Genomic DNA, 12,682 nt, shown 5'->3' with positions numbered 1-12,682 from the left:
ATCTTTCAAATTTTCTTTCCTTGTGGGGTTTTAGAAGTCTAGAAATGACCTCATTGTTATGCAAGAGACAGTCCTTGCATCCAAGATTATGTTTGGGAGCACGTCTTAGCAGTGAGACCTATGTGTGGTTTGAATTTTTGGTCATTTCTGTAAGGTCCTTAGCAAGAGCTTTACTACAGAGTCCTGATAGGTCCAACTGATTGTCTTTATTTCCTCAAAAAAAAATGTTTCCAATTCAAAATTTGAGAGGTTTTCTGTCAATAAGGTAATTAAACTAACTTAGTGATTAGGGAGAGCACTTAGAGGCTTTTCGTGACTGTCAGTGGGACGCTGGTAGGATCACTGTGGAGGGAGGAGGATGTGATCAGGAAGGACACCTGACCAAAGAGAAGGTAAGTCCACGAGGAAAACAATAAAACTCATTCCTGTGAAGCAAGAATGGCAGAGACACCTTTAGGACAGGGCTTTGAAGAAGAAGAAGGGTGGGGAAAAGGAAATGAAGGTGTGAAAAAAACCTAATATTATCCATCTACAGCACAATAATGTGTCCTCCTAGCAGCTTGTTTCTTGTTCTCCTGGTTCAATATTGAAACTCAGTTTTATGAAGTTAGGTCAAAGCCATGATATTATTTCCAAGGTTCAAAGGGGAACACAATGAACGATTCATTTTAACCATGTCGGAGCACTGAAAAGCCAAACCCGCACCGAGCGGGGTTGCTCTAAGGATGGGGTGCGGGTGACGTGCGATGTCGACTCATGGTGATGGAAGCACGGTCCAAAACTCGGGTTTTGCTCAAGTCTTAGCCTAAAGAGGGCTGTTAGCAACGCACATACCCTGTGATCTTCTGTGTATGGAATGAGTCTGTTAACTCCTAATGTGGATCCAGATTCTTTCCTGTCAGAGTGAGTGCAGAGAGGCACAGCAGTTTTCTTTACAAGTGCAGCAATGACCCAAATATGTATAAATACGTACGTATACGTGCACACACACCCTGTGTGTTTGAGCAAAGCCATGCCAAATAAAAGCTGCTCAAAGGATAAGGTTTTGGACCTTAGATTGCATGGCAGTGATGGCTTTTTAATTTTCTTGTTGTTGTTTCATTGTTCAGAGTCTGTCTTTGGGTTTTTGGGTGGGAGTTTTGCTCAGGGTGCTTTTTCCAGCAATTTCCTCTGATTCTCACCCACAGAGTTTTGTCCTAATTCAAGACAAATGTCTTGTCTCAGCAGCTATGAAACACTTACCCTATTGAATTAAGAGCAAGTGGATGAAATGGAAGTATTGTGGACTCTGCCCATTCAATATCTTTATAAAATATTAACAGGACAAACACAGGGAACATTGAAAGGAATTACGTTCATGCCTTGAGACGCCTAACGTAGATTCAGGGATATTTAGCTCAGAATAAACCTTAAATTAGTCTGAGCTTTACAATCATGTATTCTGTTTATCCTGGACTGCATACATTTTTCCCCCACAGCTTTAAGCCTTCCTGAATTTAGTTTGTCACTTGCCACTCTCAGAGAAAAATACAGCAGATTTGCATGGCGGGTTACATCTGTAGTAGATCGCAGTCTGGTTATTTATTGAGTTTATACTTTAATATGCTGTAGAGTTAGGAAGGTGTTGTTTCTAGGTAGTGCTCCCCATCCTTGCCTGACTCTATCCTTTAAGTGGAATTACCAGGATGTTATTTGGCATGCCAGACAAAAGGGGAATGAAATTATCTGTAGCAAGATAAGAGTGGAAGGATTTTACTGCTTTCTGTGCCTTTTACTTCTCTAGCAATAACAGCACCCATTTCCCAACATTCGTTGGAAAGTGGCCATGAGCTGCCTAACAATGTATGCCTTCAGTTGAAAAATACATTTCCCGCTCTCTGCAAATTAAACTCTCGGCTTACTTTTGTAAATATTTACTTTTGTCTCACCACATCAAATTCCTTGCTTCCATGTTTTTTCTAGTCTCTTTGTCTTTTCGATTCCATTTTAACAGGAAATCCTGTTTGTTAATGCAAAGCCTCCATTAATTGTTCTAAGTTGCTTCTGAATTTGCTTATATTCTTTTGCCACAAGTGTATGGTGACTGCGTGTTTTTTGAGTTATTAATAAGAAAATTTCTTTACGAGACAGAATTTGGAATGTCTTCATAGCACATGAATTATAAATCTCTGTTCATATGCAAGCAGTGGCAGATAAAAGGATACTCTTTAAAATTGTGACGCTTTTGTCCTGAACGGAAGATACCTTGAAGTACTTCGTTTATTATGATCAAGTTTAGGACTGTTGAGTTAAAAGAGAATGGTCTTTAACGTTTGCTGTTTAACAGGAAGACGGGATAGAAAGCATTTGTTTACCCAGGTTGCATTAAAATCATTTGCGATGCTTTGGGATTTGCCCTGAAACAGCAGGCAGCTGAGGTGCACAGCCTGTTTCCAAGGGGACACAAACTTATATTTGTGAGAAGGCACTTGACAAGAAAAGCCAAAAAAATTCTGATCACTGACCAGCAAAGTCAGAATGTGGCAATACCAGTCTCACGTGGACCTTTTGCTACCTGGGAGAAGCCCTTTTCTTTCCCTGATCCTTTAAACACTCTTTGGTGAATAAGTTCATCAGTGATGCCCATACAAACCATTTTATTTGCATATACGACCTTTGTGGAGACTGCACACTGTAAGTCTCTTGTTTCACATCATCTCTGCAAGCCAGATGGACCTAATAGTAAATATAGCAAAGCTTTACTCAGTAGAAGTTAGTCATGCTTCACTTTGCAAGATTAGAAAGTAAGATAGAAAGTACGTTCTTATTTGCTGTTTAGGAATTTGATATCTTAATTGGTTAGTTTCTCTTTCCTGAGATCCCAAATGTCTCCCAGGCGTTAGAGTTGGGCTCAAGTAAGTAAGGGCAGTGTCCCTCTATGGAGTAAACTGCCCCGCATAGCCCATGGAGTTCTCCATGGCTATTCTCTCTTGTTATTTCTATTTATGTGCCGTTACAGCTTGAATAATTCAAATGCAGAATGCCTCAAGGGCTCTTCAGCAGACATGGGCATTTGGGGACTTAGTGATTTTTTTTTTCTGCACTTACTCATGCTAAATGCATTTCTCCCAGGGCCTGGTTCCTTAAGTGCTTACAGAGCACTTCTCCGTCGCCCACAGAAAGGCTGCACAACTGTCCCTGCTGCGCTTGCTTGCAACCAGTCCTCCTGTATAGGACTACAGGACTATGCATTTACTTTGAATATTTACTTTCATATGAAACAGCACGGTGCGTTTGTTTTGATGTGACCTCTTACGTGACCATACGTGAACTGTTATTCAAGCAGATGAGCGATTCAGATCCTCTGCTTGGAAGTGTCTGTGCAGGCATCCTACCCAGCACATGTGTAGAGTTCTCATGCCATAGCACTCTTTTTTTGCTGTAATTCATTAAAAAATAGGTCAAAACCAAGAGATGTTCCTTACATATACAGGAATTAAGGTGTGGTTTTAACTTTTAGTTGTCAGGTTTCAAAACTAAGATATTTTTAGAGCTTGCTATATAAAGGGTTTTTTTCCTAATATGATTGTGGCGTTCGTGCAGGCATTGTAAAATCCTATTGTTTAAGGAGTATTTGCATAACATGGTTTCGGTGTTTAGGGCTTATATTTAATTTTTTAAAACTGAGAACAATAGTACATTTGGCATGTATATGACAGCAGAGAGAAGGAACAGCACGGAGTATTGCTGAATTGTTTGAGAACATTCATCATCAAATTTTTTGATCCATGGAACTGTTTTTTTTCCACCACCAGATAGTGTTTTGTGTTTGTATGCTGTTCTGTTTGTTTGCAGCATACATCTGAACTAGGAGAGGGAGTAGAAAAGATTCAGAACATCTGAATTTCCAATCTTCAAATAAATTCTGTGGATCAGTGCTTTAGTCCTCAAGTAATTCTCTACTCAGCGCATATAGAATGTTTTTAAGTATTCAGATAACTGAAAAATTTTCTCCTTGAGAAGCTCACTAGTGATTTGGATTGGTAGAAGTCCAATCTTTATTCCTTTTTTCTGTCATATAACTCGATCTGACCTTCCTCTGCTAATGTGCTGGGTTGGTCTTCTGCTCTCTGACAGTGCCCCTTTCTTGCAGACTTCCATCTCTTTCTTTTTGTCATAGCATCAGTCTAAGCTCAACTCACACGCTCGGTATTGAGATCCTCTTCTATCCTCCCAGATTTTTCTCTCCTCTTTGCTGTTGCTCTGACAGTGTAAATAGGAATTTATTATGCCTCAAGCCTGGTTTCAGCCACCTTTGTAAGAGAGAGCTGTGCCCGTGCAACCAGTACTTTAGTTTCTGTTTCAATAACTTTTTCTTCTTCTGGTAGCTTAAAGGATCCTCTGTAAACAAACTTCTTTTCTCCATGTGCATATATCTGTATTTTGGTCAAATAACCCTATCATCTTTTCTCAAATCTGTTGGGGTTGGGGTTGTTCAGCCTGGAGAAGAGAAGGTTCTGGGGAGACCTTACAGCAGCCTGCCAGTACCTAAAGGGGGCTTCAGGAAAGATGGGGAGGGACTGTATACAAGGGCATGTGGTGATCGGACAAGGGGTAACGGTTTTAAACTGAAAGAGGGTGGATTTAGATCAGATGTAAGGAAGAAATTCTTCGCTGTGAGGGTGGTGAGGCACTGGCACAGGTTGCCCAGGGAGGTTGTGGCTGCCCCATCCCTGGCAGTGTTCAAGGTCAGGTTGGATGGGGCTTGGAGCAACCTGGTCTAGTGGAAGATGTCCCTGCCCATGGCAGGGGGGGTGGAACTAGATGATCTTTAAGGTCCCTTCCAACCCAAATGATTCTGTGATGATTTTATGAAATAATTGAGTTTTTTGAACATTTGATGGGGAGGTGTGTTTTCTGGTTTAATAATCAATATCCTGATTCTTCTCTGAACCTTTGCATTTTCAAACCATTGTGGTGAAATCTGCACACTGGATGCCAGTGGCGGGTGCTGTAGAGCAAAACTTTGCTGGATATAGAACCATAGAATCATTTGGGTTGGAAAAGACCTTTAAGATTGAGTCCAGCCGTTAACCCAACACTACCAAGTCCACCACTAAACCATGTCCCTAAGAGCCACGTCTATGCATCCTTTAAATATCTCCAGGGACGGGGACTCCACCACTTCCCTGGGCAGCCTGGTCCAATGCTTGGCAACCCTTTCAGTGAAGAAATGTTTCCCAATATCCCATCTAAACCTCCCCTGGCACAACTTGAGGCCATTTACTGTTGTCCTATTGCTTGTTATTTGGGAGCAGAGACCGACCCCAACCTCCTTTCAGGTAGTTGCAGAGAGCGATAAGGTCTCCCCTCGGCCTCCTTTTCTCCAGGCTGAACAACCCCAGTTCCCTCAGCCGCTCCTCATAGGACTTGTGCTCCAGACCCTTCTCTGGACACGCTCCAGCACCTCAGTGTCCATCTTGTAGTGAGGGGCCGTATTTTTATTAATGCCAAAGACAGTTACTCTTTCAGCAGCTTTATTGCATTCTGGGCAGCTGTTTGTTGGTCTGGTCATCTTTAGTTGCCTCTCCCAGGATGAGATCCTTCACTCTTAGGGAGCAGCTTGGATTCTTTGATGCTATATTTATGCCTTTGAGTTTGGCTGTGTTAAATCTAAGCAAGTTTATTTTGTGTGCAACTTCTTGAAAGATATGGAAAAATTTAATAAAAACGTCCTTTTCTCTTCATTTGACACTCCTGTAATGACTGTGCCATTTGCGAAGTTTAACCATAATATTTCTTTATCTTTGATGTATATCAATGATATGCGTCATATATCATCTCTGTGTCATTGGAAGTATTTTGGTAGCTTTAGCAAATGTTAAATAGCTATTGCTATTTGGAAGGGCCAAGAATATATTCCTATATGGCTCTATTAAGAAAACTCATTTCCAGGTTCAAATTTGAAGATTTTTTCAAGCTGTTGAGATGCCTCATTTTCGGTTCATATAATGCATGCCGTGTTGCTTTTTATCATTCAAGTGTCTTAATAAAAAAAAAATCCCATGTGGAACAAAGTCATATAAATGACAAGTAGAAGCCTGTTACAACAAGGATAGTATCATATTTTATTTTATTTCTAGTCTCACTGAAAAAAAATTGAGTGTGCTTGACAAGGTCTATTTTTCTGTGCCGGTGATAGCCTCCTTTGAATGAGTCTCATGATCGCCGTTCCATTATTATGCTCAGGATTAACTAGTAGGTCATTAATCTTAGGTCATCCTATTTACTTTCTTAAAATAAAGTACACTGGTACCTTTCCTTCTTGTTGTCCAAAGCTTTCAGACAGCTCCAGTTTTCGGCAAATTCTAACTTTGGATTTACTTTAAACTTCTAATTTCAATTCCCTTATCTTTTTTTTCTATTTTTTTAGCTCTAAAAGTTCCATTTTATACATTCATTTTTTGTGTGTGAGGAGTATACTTTGTGAGCTGTTTCAATCTGCTGTAAATCAGACTTTCTGCAGAACTTGCAGAAGCTTTTTTTTTTTTTCCCCCATGATTGTTGGCTTGTGATTTTTGGTGGACTAAGAAGAAAGTTGTTAAATGAGTTCTCATTATTGGTTTGGTTTTTTTTTTTGATCCACTGGCTTTGTGGATTTGGCTTTATGAAAGTGTCAAGTTCGTATATTACTGGTTTGAATTTTATTGTGTGTGCAGATAACACATAATCAAATCACTTGCATTTAGGCAGCCATTACTGTTTAGTCTGTAATCATTTCTTTATTGATCGAAGTTCAGCCTTGTGTTAAATTAAAAACTTCATCTGTGTAGAGGGAGTTAAGAAACGAATGCTTTCTTAATTCCTAAAAATCAGAAACACAAGACTTTGAGATTGTTATTCAGCCTTGAGTCTTCCTCGTTGGTTGAGCTCATCCATGGTGTGATTTGATGATCTGTAATAGATGCCAGCTGTTATTTCATCTTGCTATTATTCCAACCTATTATTTTGCTTGGTAAACATTGGTCCATAAGTACTTCTGTGAGTGAGAGATGGGTTGAGGTACCAAGACATTTTCACTGTTCTGAACATAACTTGCTATTATTATAAAATGTCCATAGTGGGTGAGATCAAAGGGCTGTCTATCTCCATAGCCTGTCTGACAGTCAATGGAGAAGAACACAAGAAAGAGGAAAAGTATTCCAGTAGAAAAATCTGTATTCTTGTCAACTTGTGCAGGCTGCCCTCTGGGACCACATAGTATATATATTTTCAAATTTGATCTCAACTTGATTTTTAGCGGGGCAAAAACAGAACTGTGACTCATGAGGGAAATTTGGGATACAATCTTAATTTCCACCTCTGCATGAATTGGCATTTGTCTCTCTTACCTTGTTGTGGGGAGGCGAACAACCTTGTTGTAAAATATTGTTGCCTTTTTTAAATTGCCTTACTCATGCCTTGAATGTCAAAATAAAACCCAAAATCTTATAGACACTGAAGATGTGACTGCCGCAAAATCACACATCTCCTTTAGAAGGCAATGTTTGTCAATGATAAAAGATTTTTATGAGCTAAATTTCATGTAAATGCCTTTTGAAGACTGTAATTAAATCTGTTCCAATACTTTAAAAATGAAGGTGATATTTATCAAGGTGGTTTTCAGAGACATAGTAAGTGAATTACTTGCTGGTGAAGTTTTACACCATTTTGGGAGGCAATGCCATTTCCTTTGGACCTTCAAATACAGTAGTTAATCACAGTATTTTGCCTTAATTTTTTCTGTTTAGTTGTAGCGATTCAGTGAAGCTCTTTAAGGAATTGCAGTTTGCTCTGGGTGCAGTTCTGTGATACGTTTTTATTCTCAGTATGAAAAGTTCCTGCCTACGTGTCCCTGCCCTCATGGTCCTCTAAGGGATGGTTCTTTGAGAAGGATAACCAATTTATGAAGAAGAGAATTGTGCTGAGTTTTTTTATAACCTGAATATTGGTGTTGTGGTCCCACAAAGAAGCGTCTCAGACAGGTGCGAAGGTGATGAGCTGTGGCAGGAAAGCAAAACTTTGCAAGGGGAAGCCCTGGTGCCAAAGATGACGTATAATGGAGCGTACCCCCTCGCTGCTGCTTTGGAAATAGAAATCAGCCACCAAGGGCTTACTTATGCCGTAAACAAGTACTCTAGTTTAGTTACGTTACACTTAATTAAAAAAAAAAAGGAAAATATTTAAGGAAGCAAAAATAAGATATAAAGAAATAGTCTTCTGTCCTTTTCCTTCTACCTTCTTTTTCCCAGTTTTCTACATTTCTGTCAGAGAAAATAAATCTGCTCTTTTCTATTCCAATTCCACATGGAATACCACTGTATGTGCATTTTCCTCTTTACATGTATTGAATAAATGCACTTTTCAAAAACCTGATCCCACTTCTTTGCTTATATTTAAATTCCTTTATAGCCAAAAATGCTTTACATATTTTGGAGAAGAATCTACTAGTTGGAAGTGCTTTTTATTCCAAATTCTTCCTCTTTGTGAAATTATCTGTATCTTCTGAAGCAGAGAGACACCAGATTTAACCTGTTCTTGCTGCACCCCCACCCCATAAGCATCACCAGGTTGGTTTTAACCGATTATTCTGTCTCTGCAGCACTAGATGGTGCTGATGACAGTATCTCTGAAATCTGAGCCTTCAAAAATACAAGTGATTGGAAAAGTAGTGCTGCTGTTTCAGGCCAAGGACCAGTTTGCAAATCCAAATTTTGATTTGAACAAAAATTTCAGTCTGTGAATACAGGCTGATTATGGAGGAAAAAGGATGGAAACTCTAGTAGTATATCTTATTTCTGTGTTGCTTCTTTTTATCAGGGAATGTTCTAGTGGTTTTGACTAATAGCTGTGAATTAGTGGGAGGTTGGCATTTGGTCCCAGGAATGACACGTCTTGTCGAGGCTCTGTTGGATAGCACAAGGAAAAAAAAGAAGATTCCCGTTTTCATGATGTCAAATATATTGTGTTATCCTGAAAACACCAAACGTACTCAACCCTTGTAACCACCACAGAGGTCTCATAATGTCATTCGATGTTCTTGCCGTATCAGTCCGGTTGCGATTATCACCGCCCCAGCGATAGTGTCCTGGTGGGACTGGGAGTCGGGCAGCCGTGGCACCGACCCTGGTTTTGGCCGTGCTGTTTCGAGCCCATTCCTCGTGCTGGCAGACTCTGGCTGAACCCTGAGGATGGTGCAACCTACGCAAGGGCTCTCACGGGGGTTAATTAGATGCCTTAAGTGCGGCGAAGACCGTCCTTAAAAGGAAGCTGTTCATCTGTTCTAAGAAATACCTGACAGAAGAGGTGTTGGGAAATGGTGGAATTTACTGAGTTGGCTCTTGAGAAGTGAGATTTAGGCTTGAGAAGTGTAACTAATTCCTTGTGGCAGTGAGAACTGTTCAAAAAGCCTTTTCCCGAGGCTTTTGGCTAACAGCGAGGGGACAAGGACTGATACTCCGAGGAATCTACTTTACTTTCTGTGAAGGATACAATATCAATGATAAATTCTAAGTAAAAATATAAAGAGGGCCTCTTCAAACACTGAGCGTCATTTCTTGAGGCAGAAAAGTTTTCCAAGCACATACTTCTGAGCACTGAAGCTGTCCTCCAGTTCCAAGAAATAGAGCTATCTAGATTATAACACTGAGGTAGTGTTTTGCCACTTAGTTTTTTAATTACTAAACTGGCTTTAGTATTTTGTAACTGAATCTGGTGAACAAGAAGTCTGCCACTTCTCCTTGTCCCATCAAGAAGTGTAAGCAACTCCAAGAGCAGCATGCTAAGGCATTAGTGCATTTTACTGGTGCTTATTTGTCAAGGCAGCCTTTTTATCCTCTAAGGACCGACACGTCATCCTAGGAAAGCCTGACAGGAGTCCTGTAGTGCTCCAAAAAGAAGCCAGAAGAATGTTTTTGGACACAGAAAGCCCGAAAACATGTGACTTATGCCACTATGGGGAGGAGGGAAAGTGGGTTATCTGTGAATTGAAAACCATGTTTGAGGTATCCAGGGGCTTTACAGAAGCTTCTGACTCCTTGAAGCTGCTGAGCACTAGCTGGTGGCCTTTGTCCACTGCTTCTGCTTCCTTCTCATCTCTCCTTCCGCCATTGCAGTCAAGTTATATTCTCATATATCAGATTATACCAGCCTCCCTGAGTGTCATTGCCGTGCTTTCTTTCAAAACGCATGAAAAAAGTGTTTATTTCTCTGTATGTATATGGTCCTCTGATTTCACAGATTATTTATAAAGCTAAAGTAATGCCTTATTCTTTGACTTAAGCTAAAATAAATTTGAAAAGAATAGATACTAGTAAAATGCAAAAACTCAGCCTCCAAATACCCAAAGCTTCTGTCATGTACTTGGATTCTTCCTGTACTAAGCAATTAGGTTACTGAAATGAATAATACACAAGATGCTTAAGAATATACTGCATGAGGTGCTGCACTTAAAAATTGCATTTTGGCGAACACATACTAGTTATGAACTGAAATTGCATGTATACCATTCCTTCTGCCACGGTTTTTTAAGAATTTAACCACGAACATATGATGTTCTTCACATCGTTTATTGTATAGAATATTTCTAATTCAAATTCTGCTGTTGCTTAGCCCAGATGTTAAATAAATAAATAAATTCTATAACTCTCGTGCATTGCATTCTAAAAATCTCTTTATTCAGGTTTTTGTATATAATAAAGCAACTCTTCTGACTGGATAGTCTAACAATTTCAGAACATTATTGTGAATTTATTTAAGTATTTTTTCTCCTTTTTTCTCCCCTCCAGTTTGTTTTCTTTGTTGTCTAAAAAACACAACAAAGTGCTGGAGCAAGCCACGCAGTCCTTAAGAGGTTCCCTCGGTTCAAATGACTCTCCGCTTCCTGATTATGTGAGTATTGAACGTAATGTTTTAGTAGGTGCTTCAAAATAGAAGTGGTAACATCCCTAAATCTGCAAAGATTTATCAAAATGTGTGACAGCTAAGCAACCACCAACACCAAAATACAGGAACCTGTATGAATGATGTCATGTCTGAAACGTCTTTAAAAAAAAAAATTACACTTACAAATGGCAAAACAAAACCGCAACTATTCATAGCAAAGAGACTTACAGTACCCTGTCAACTTGCAATTTTCAAGCCATTTGTGTTTCAGGATATTTAAATCATACAGTTAAAAACATTAATTTTAAGAACGGGGCTTTGGCATCCACAGTATGTTAAAATGCCTAAAAATGATTGAAAACAATTCCCAGTGAGCCTTTAGGGGGGAGTACTGCAGTCACGGGGCAAATTAGTATGTTCTGAACACATGGATACATACAGTCCTCTTCAGTTTACTGAGCCAATACCCACAAACAGGCAACAATTTTGTAATTTAATTGCATGGCTTGTTGGAAAATCTCTAGTTTCAGTACAAGAAGGAGACATCTTCCGAGGACTTGAATAATATCTTTGTACTACTGAAGTATCTTTGGTTTGTACTCATTTGAACTCTCACTGCAATACTGTGTAAAAAAAAAAAAAAAAAAAAAAAAAAAATTGATTTATCTTGCTCTGGAGTTTTGAGGATGAAAATGTAACAACTGTTTTATTTTCAGTGTTAACACATGTTCCAGGACATGCCTGCCTAAGACTGTACATATCATATTACTCTAGCGCTAGGTATAAAAATACCTAAAAAGATAATTTGGTATAGTAGTTTAATGACTTAAATCTAATTCAACTAACGAAGTTTCTTACCCTGCATCTTTTAGGTATTATTGCTGACACGTACTATACAAACTAGAGGCACTTGGTTATTCAGAGACACGTGGGTTTATAGAGCAAATGAAGCACTCGCAGGTTTTTCCTGTGTATTCCTGCTGTCTTACCATGCCCTAATTCATGTGAAGCTCCTTACAACACTTGTGGTTTCTGATTTCTCTCCCAGAAGTTGCTATCTGACCTTTAATTTTTGGAACTTGTAAAACATTTCAGCAAGAACCCCCTTAAGTTAGGTTGTGGTTAAAGAGCAGGAGATCCCACTTCTGTTTGCTTGGTAAGGTGATACACGAGCTGGATAAACCTCTTTCATCTGCATGGGCGTGAGCAACTGAAAGCTCCCCAAGACTTCAGACCCCTTGGAGAGGACTTGATGACCCTTTCCCATGGGTTTGCTTCTCAAGGAATAGGGGCTCTTGGTATATGGGCTTCCACGGTGGTGGGGACTTGCAGTATTTGGATGCACTGAGCATTTCTGAGTGTTGTGATTGATAAGGCTCTTGGGGCTGTTTTTCTCAGAGGTGATTAACGCCAGTGTCATGCCAGAGTCCAGCTTAAGCAATTCCACAGCTACGTGTTCAAATTCCTCCTGTGGTCTCACGGCTCTTTGTTGAGCTGTCTAGGAGAGCTGTGGTGCTTCAGTTGGCTTCCAGGGCAAAGGGAGGCTGCTTTGGTGGAGATGATGGCTTTTCATACCTGAGATCTATCACGTCATATATCATATCATGAGACAGTTCTGCGTAACGTGCGGTATCGCAGCCCAGAGGGGTTGGAGTGAGTGCTTGGGACCGGGTTTATGGGTACAGGGGCTCCATAAGCTGGAACTGCTGCTAAAGACTCTGTATTTTGAAACTAACCTCTGAGACGTTGTGGGGTCTTGGTTAAATGACTGTCAGGCATC

The 12,682-nt window shown here is 39.8% G+C and overlaps 1 protein-coding gene across 6 annotated transcripts in view; it reads left to right on the top strand.

Moving 5' to 3' along the window:
* Positions 1–12,682, top strand: part of DYM (dymeclin) — a 221,993-nt gene that overhangs the window by 144,508 nt on the left and 64,803 nt on the right. For all 6 annotated transcript variants that reach the window (XM_030004289.2, XM_030004292.1, XM_030004288.2 and 3 more), the window contains one exon: positions 10,806–10,908. In XM_030004289.2, the coding sequence (XP_029860149.1) occupies positions 10,806–10,908 (103 nt within the window). The remainder of the gene's footprint in view (positions 1–10,805; positions 10,909–12,682) is intronic.

This window comes from Aquila chrysaetos, chromosome Z (assembly GCF_900496995.4).
Source record: "Aquila chrysaetos chrysaetos chromosome Z, bAquChr1.4, whole genome shotgun sequence".
In the NCBI taxonomy this organism is placed as follows: Eukaryota; Metazoa; Chordata; class Aves; order Accipitriformes; family Accipitridae; genus Aquila; species Aquila chrysaetos.
Note: the sequence above shows the minus strand (reverse complement) of the source record. Positions and strands in the feature narration are given on the sequence as shown.